This window comes from Mauremys reevesii, linkage group 19 (assembly GCF_016161935.1).
Source record: "Mauremys reevesii isolate NIE-2019 linkage group 19, ASM1616193v1, whole genome shotgun sequence".
Taxonomy (NCBI): Eukaryota; Metazoa; Chordata; order Testudines; family Geoemydidae; genus Mauremys; species Mauremys reevesii.
Window position 1 is genome coordinate 13,444,402 of NC_052641.1, and position 7,835 is coordinate 13,452,236.

Sequence of the window (7,835 nt, forward strand, 5' to 3'; positions counted from 1 at the left end):
TGTTCTGATCTGGAGTTATAGTGGCACACAGAAAATAGTAGTCTAAGGAGAGTACAGTTCTGTTTTTCTTAGCATCTCTATAGGCCAGGGGTGGCCAAACTCTGGCTCAGCCGCATAGGGCAATTTTACAGTTAAAGTGAGGCTCACAGAGTACCCCCCCCCCCATTCTCCACCTACCAGGCTGGGGAGGGGGGAGCTCAGGACTTCTGCCCTGTGGCAGGGTGGTGGGGCTGGTGGATTCTGCCCTGTGGCAGGGTGGGGAGGGGTGTCTCAGGGCTCCAGCCCTGCAGGAAGTGCCCAGTGGGGCTCAGAGCTTCAGCAGTGTACTCCCCGGGCTGAAGCCCTGAGCCCTGGGAGGCATGCCTGGCTCTCAAACTTCTGAAGATTATTGTATGCGGCTCACAGGGTCATTAAGTTTGGCCACCCCTGCTATAGGCTATCAGTGAATTGCTAGGGAACATAAGAGTTAATCATTTATTCAAAATGGACAATTCAGCAGCACAAGTTCATGCTTTTCCATTTATTTACTACTATACATATGCAACAACCAGCTTCCAGAACTCAATTAGGGGGACACTAAGATATTGAGCACCCACAGTGTTTTCCACACGAGGCATACAAACACCTTGCTCTTAGCAGGTTTCCTTTCCCACTTTTGAGGTTTTTAACAAACAAACACAGCTCTGCATATTCTCCATCTCCAGTGCTGCCTCCTCCATCCATTTACTGATACCTAACAATTGCTTCCCCATGTGAGACTTCCTTAAAGAAGCCCTTAGACCATCAAGATGTCGAAGAACCCCAATCACATGTGCAACAGTGAAGAGGTTAACTATTAATTCTGAATTATAATTTTTTTTAAATAATGAACAGTAAGAGGAGCCTGACGCTCCTAACACTTCAATTGAATCTCTTCTCATTGCCAAAGAACAGAATGCTACTTTTCCTGAAACAGGGAACATGTGATGGATTCAATAGCTTTTCCATTCTGGAAGTTAGATATTCTTAAAATGAAGCGGTCAAGTAACACTTCCTTGAAAGTCTGCATTTTTACTGTCCTTGTAAGTTCTCAAGGTGTACGGTAGCAACATGCAGTACCCCAGTAATGGTGATCTCTGCAGGAGATTGTAGTCTTCAGTTTCAATGCTAGTCAGTAAGTTCCAGATCAAATTTGGGGTACAGCTCCTTTGTGGTGACCCCTCTAATCGTGGCTAGAAAGGAATCAACACCACAGCTTCCATTACAGATAGAGAAGCAGATTAGTGAGCAAGAGTTTTGGCTAGCTGCATGGTTTCTACAACTTGAGTTTAGGCAGTAGAAAAGACTTGATTCTCCCCAAGCCTAGTTGTCCTAAAGCTTTCCATTAGCTAAGGGATGAGTCCAAATGTCTCTTATCTTACACACCCTCCCCACTCCACTCCTAACTGCAGGATTTTTTTCCAAGTCTTGTGCAGTGCAGAATACACAACTCTCAGGGTTAGCTATCAATTACAGGAGGCTCATCTTTGATAATCCACAGAAAAACACTTCCAGTCATCAAGTGACAATTTCACATCCCATTCAGAGGATCAGGAAGAGACACTGAATACCCCTCTGTGGTTCTGCCATTCTGTTGAGAAAATCCCAATGGACTCATGACAGATGTATCTGTGCTTGAATATAGGATTTTAACTATAGAATCCTAAAACCGAAGAAGTATTAAAATAAGCCCTAGGACCGTAACTTTCCCTCTTCTGTAATGAAACACATGGGAACATTTACTGAGAAAAGTTGCATATTCTAGTCCTGCCTTTCTTACCCAGCTTGCCCAGCAGCATCTGTCCAGTGTCTTTAATATCATTGTACTCATGGAGCAGAGAGATGTGTTTCTCCAATTCCTCCAGGCTGTAACCTCTGTAACAGCAAACCCAGAAAGGTCACAAGGACACAGAGAAAATACTGCTACTTTACCACATTTGTTTAGCAGAGACAAGATAATTGTGAGAGATAGCAGAACCTGCCAAAACCACACAACTTGCCTACAGGACTCTGAAGGCAAGAGCTCAGTCTTTAAAAAATAATTGGCAGAAAGTATAAATGGGGGAGCCCAGTCTCCATTCTGAGGGCTGTTCCAGATCAATCCTTCTCCCCACAATAAAATAAAGCTAAAAGTAGTTCTCAGAATTAGGTATAAACAAGAAGTAGTAATCTTGTGCCCTTTAGCAGCACCACAATGCAGAACAGCACCACCTACTGAATCACAATTATTACTCCCTGCAACCTCCAAGTTTTCCTTAAATCCAAGTACTGATTAAATCCAGCCTTGCTTTGCAAAAAACAAAGAGACAAGGTACTTGGTTCAGTTTTGTAGCTGAAGTGCCCTGCAATTCAAACAATGCTGAAATTAACACTATTCCTAGCTAAACAGATTTTGGTCATAGTGCAATATCAGCATCACCAACAGGATGTAGCAGTTTCCAACTCTGATACTTGGGTTTGTTTTGTTTAAAAAAAAAAAAACAAAAAAACCCAAGCCTCATGCGGAACATCAAGCTATCCAAGAACATACTCAGCCAACAACTGTGCAATTTCCTGATCCAGGGCAAGATCCTTCTGTGTCAGTTCTTCAACTTCATGCTGTAGGGTTTCTTTATTGACTCCGTCTGATTGACAGGACCTTGGAGACTGGATCTGTAGAGCAGAGAGTGCTTTTAACATTCCACTAACTCAGCACTGTGTGTGATGCTACTGTCCCCGAGGGGACTGATCAGAAGAGATATTAAGTATTTGTTCATTTATTCCTGAAGTATCACTTAGGTGAAAAGGGCAAATAAGACTTCACAGTGAAAATTCAAGTGAGTAAACTAACATCCTGCTATTTAATGCCAATCAGTGCCATGTAGTTTGTGAGTTCTTCAAAGCAGAAGATGTATCTTACTCTGTAAAGCTTTTAAAAATAAACTCTCAGGAAGCCAGTATCTAGCCCCAGAAGTGTATGTATATGTCAGAGCACTAAGGTAACTAGCAATATTTTCCCCCAGGGAAAATATCTATTGCTGAACCACCAAAAATATTAGGATCAACTGCTGTTTCAGCCAAAAGATAAAAGATTAAATAAGCCATGAAGACTAAGCTATCCTTATCACTTGAAGCCATCTCTCCAGGATAGATGTGAACCCATTTACTCTGGGATACATCTCCAGAAATTCTAGCACCAAATGTGATGCTGCAGTGCCAATGTGGACTTGGCTACATGGGTATGGGTGAGGTGCGGCTCTGCAGCCTGGATACTTGCAGGTGGACCTGGTATGCACAGGTTAGCAAGCATGGGAGCCTGGATAGGGGTATGCTGTACATCAGTGGTTCTTAACATTTCCAGATTACTGTACCCCGTTCAGGAGTCAGATTTATCTTGCGTATCCCCAAGTTTCACCTCGCTTAAAAACTACTTGCTTACAAAATCAGACAAAAATACAAAAGTGTCACAACATACTATTACTGAAAAATTGCTTACTTTCTCATTTTGTCTGTATGAAATTTTAGTTTGTACTGATTTTGCTAATGCTTTTTATGTAGCCTGTTGTAAAACTAGGCAAATATCGAGATAAGATGATGGACCTCCTGGAAGACCTCTGTGTACCCCCAGGGGTACACGTACCCCTAGTTAAGATCCACTGCTCTACAGTATAGACATGCCCCTAAACATAATAGTTAGCAGGGATCTTGCTCTGATACTACCTTTGCTGTGCCTGCTCTGTGAATACACAACTTCAGTACTCATGGCTGAACATGACAGAGTGACACTCACACTGAAGTCGTGTGGCAGTAACAAATGATGTGAAATTTAGTTTCTCTCTGTGTACCAGGAAGGATAGAAGCATTGAAGGTGAAGGATATCACTGCCCTGTATCTACACATTAACTGGCAGAACATCTAAATTCTACTCTGTTCATCACCATGGTATCTAGCATGAAAGAAAGCTGATCCATGTAACCAACTGCCTTAGCGGCTGTTATTCTCTAGAAGAGAGAGACAGTGAAAGAGCAGGCAAGGGTCCCCAACTGCGACATTGCCATGGATAAGAAGGGTAGCAATCCACAACATCCCCTTGCTGTAGTCCAGGGCAGCACTGAATTTGGAGGTAAAACCATTCTCTTCCCAAATGGGGAGGAGAGATGTATAGAGACACTTACTGGAGATTTGAAACCTGCATTGCAATTTCTCAGGATTCCAGTTGGTGTCCTGGATTAAGACAAAAAGAAATTACCATTTTAAAAGGCACGAGCATAGCCTGACAGAATGAGACAGCCCTAGCCTGCATGCACCTTTCAGTGGGGAGGAGGCAACCCCAGAATATCCACAGCAGGGTAGCAGCAAAGATCCAATATCTCTGATGTCTTCAAGCTGTGATGTGCCCTGGGCTTGCTGATTGGGGGCATCCCATCCTCATCAAGAGGCTCCCTGAGGCTTAGGAAAGTCAGTCCCACAAAGTCCCTTGGGAAATGAGGAGAGTAGCATGTTATCCCTGTAAGGATCCTTGGCAGCTGCATTTCAAGACAGGAAGCACTCAACCCCCGATGGCTGGGGAAAGTAAAGTGTGGCTCCTCTCGCTCTGCAGGCCGGTGAGAGCACCTTCAGGGGCTGGAAAAGGAAAGTCCCATCCCTGTAAAGGGCTCCATATGAGATGGTCAGGAGGGAAGTCACAGACCCTTAATTGCTGGAGGGAGGGAGGGTCCCATGCCACCTGAAGAACAGCACTCTAAGAGCTAAGGAGGGGGCTACATCCCTTGAAGACAGGCCTAGGGAGTTATATTGAACTTGCTCCTACCTCCTCAGGAAAGGCCTAGGTGACGGCCCGCTCCTCCCTCGCAGCCCTGGGCTCTGCTCCCACTCCCCGCAGAGTGGGGGTCCCTGCTCGTGGTTATCCAGCGCTGCCTGCGGGCCAGAGGGCCTGGAAACAACATAGGCCTCGTTACCACCTTGCATGCTGGGAATTGTAGTCTCAATGCAGGGAGTTGGCTTTCCTCCCACACTGCATGTTGGGATTTGTAGTCTCTGAGGACTTCACAAGTGCTCTATCTGCTGGGATTTGTAGTCTATGAAGGGTTAAAAACTACATTGCATGCTGGGATTTGTAGTTTCTGAAGGCCTTAGCCCAGCCCTTGAAGACAGGCTATCAAAATATTTTCTTCTATTATTTGAGATAAAATTTTCACTGCACCACAACTTTATTTATTCTTTTTTATCTTTGATAAATGTATTTGCTTGTTAAATAGTTGTTAGAGCTGAAGACTGGGACTAGTGGGGAAGGTGGGTTCTATTCCTGGCGCTATCACTAATGTGCTGTATGACCTTGGACAAGTCACTTTCCCTGACTGAGCCTTTGTTTCTTAGACCTAACGTTAGTTATGTGACTTTAGCAACTTGAGTAATTGTTTATTATTTGTTAAGTGTAGAAATTGTGGTCAGGAGCACACAATATAAAGAATAAGAGTTAAGGTTTCAACAGTGCAACATTCAAGAACAATCTGCTACAACACTCAGAATCTTACCTGCTGCTATTACAAATCACTTCTGAAGTCTAAACATGAGGAAGAATATACTCAGGGTTATGTAGGAGGGACTTGTTATAGCTCTCTGTACACACTGCTCACTTCACAGTACATTTAGAAAGCACTTCTTCATCCTTTGACATATTACTGGGAGAGAGAGAGCCCGGTAGCAACAATTTCCATTAATCCAAAATCATATGATCCATAAGGAGTAAACGCTGTCATGGTCCATGAAATTGCTGTCTTCCTTTTTATGTTGATAGTGCTGGCATAGCCGTGAAAATAGACAATGGGGAATCAGCTGCATGTTTATCAAGCATTTTTCACTACACTTGAAGCCTTTGTGTCAAGGGTCTTTGAATATTTTATGTTATTAACACTTAAGGTAGCACTCACCACCATCTTCAAAATGCTTTATAAATAAACTAATCAGTCTTCACAACACACAAGTGAAACAGGATAAATAGAGGCCATTTGCCAGGTTTCTCAACTAATTTGGAAAAAAAAATCTAGAAATCCATCTGTTCTGTCATTCCTATTCCATGATTAATTTTCTCCAGGCTTAGAAAATCTCCTTAGTGCCTGAGTTCTTAGTTCTTAAGAAAATTAATTTTCTAATAACTCATTTTAACAATATATTCCTATATAATGACTTTTCCAGAAGGATATCAAAGTACTTTATAAACAATTGATATATAAACTACACACACGGAACATTTTACCCACCACTGAAATGCAGCCATTTATGAGGTAAAATGCAACAGTTGTTTAACAGCACATAACAACACTCCCCAACAGTTAAGAATACAAAGAATATATTTTTCCATTTAAAATGGCAGGTGGAGTTTTAGGTGGGGGAAGCATATAATCAAAATTAACCAAATTATTATAAGAATATGGCCTGGACACATATGTTAACACCCCAATTCTTACAAAAAGTGCCATAGGAGTTCTAAAGTTCACAAGTAGCCAGAACCTCAATTTTAAATTTAAGCCAAAAGACAGTATCTCTTTAAGCACAACATTCCTTAAGCCTTTTGGGGAACTGTCTCAGAGGGAAAAGAGTGCCATCATTACCACTTCCTACACCAGCAGTTCTCAACCAGGGGTCTGGGGCCACCTAGGGGGCTGTGAGCAGGTTTCAGGGGGTCCACCAAGCAGGGCCAGCATTAGATTCACTGGGGCCCAGGGTGGAAAGCTGAAATCCCACTGCATAGGGCTGAAGCCGAAGCCTGAACAATGTTTCTTCTTGGGGGCCCCTCTGGCATGGGGCCCCAGGCAATTGCCCTGCTTGCTACCCCCTAATACCAGCCCTGGCTTTGACATGCAGAAAACCAGTTATTGTGGCACAGGTAGGCCATGGATTTTTTATAGCATGTTGTGTGAGGGCCTCAGAAAGAGAAAGATTGAGAACCCCTGTCCTACACCACACACACCATGCCTGACTTGGTTCAGTACAAAGGCAACACCTGCAAAAATACCAACACCACTTCTTGGAGCCCTTGAAATCTCCTATCCACGTATAGCCGTAGCTGGACATTCCTCTCAACATCCCAACTGGACAAAACCTGGGATAAATGTTCAAATCACATGATATAAAATAACAGCAGCTGGTTAGAGTAGAATCTGAGTGAAAAATGGGTCACATTTCACAGCACTTGAAAACCTGAACCACAGCCAACTGGTCAGCTGTTTCACCTACATTCCTCTCCTAATTGGTGCTTTACAGTCATGTGGTCCTATGGGAGGCTTAATGAAGCATGCCAAGGGTAATGTAAAAAGACTGTTTGTATTTCCTCTTTTGGGAAAGAATGCATGCAGGGTAGAAAGAGATTTCTGTCTATATCTCCCCTGTCTGAACAGCTCCATTGAGTATATGGTGGTTGTGTTCATATCCCATATCAGCTATAGGCAAATATTGGAGACAATATACTAGACTCAATGGACCAATGGTCTGACTCAGTGTACCAAATGCTGCCATATGCTCCCTTTCAAGAAAACGAGCCAAAGTGGGCTGGTGCATGAATTTTAATTTAATGTTGAGGACCTGAAAAAAGCAACATCCTTCATGTATCATGAGCTCCAGAGGTAGGACAGGGATGAACACAGTGTTAAAATCTATACAGATTTGATAGGACTGGATAAACAGCAGAGTACTGCAGAATAGTGCTGGGAGGATATTTGTACCATTTGTATGTTACACTAGCAGTCTCTGTCCATACTGACATTAACACAGTGCCAATTGACACAGTAATTAGCTCTGCTGGATGCAAATTTAAGCCACACAGTGGCATGATCGCCTGC

General features: G+C 43.1%; 1 protein-coding gene across 1 annotated transcript; it reads right to left on the bottom strand.

Moving 5' to 3' along the window:
* Positions 1-460: 460 nt before the first annotated feature.
* On the bottom strand, positions 461-5,036 carry SWI5 (SWI5 homologous recombination repair protein). The gene is made up of 5 exons (XM_039506871.1): positions 4,808-5,036; positions 4,173-4,221; positions 2,549-2,670; positions 1,799-1,893; positions 461-1,211 (listed from the first exon to the last, which is right to left on the bottom strand). The coding sequence occupies exons 1-5, from the start codon at positions 4,963-4,965 to the stop codon at positions 1,147-1,149; spliced, it is 489 nt and encodes a 162-aa protein (XP_039362805.1). The 5' UTR covers positions 4,966-5,036; the 3' UTR covers positions 461-1,146.
* Positions 5,037-7,835: the final 2,799 nt, after the last annotated feature.

Coding starts and splice junctions, on each gene's coding strand:
- SWI5 (XM_039506871.1), bottom strand. CDS start 4,965: ATGCAAGGTGGTAACGAGGCCTATGTTGTTTCCAGGCCCTCTGGCCCG. Junction 4,222..4,807: donor CCTAGGCCTTTCCTGAGGAG/GTAGGAGCAAGT, acceptor GTCTTAATCCAG/GACACCAACTGGAATCCTGA. Junction 1,212..1,798: donor GATGCTGCTGGGCAAGCTGG/GTAAGAAAGGCA, acceptor ATTCCTTTCTAG/CCACGATTAGAGGGGTCACC.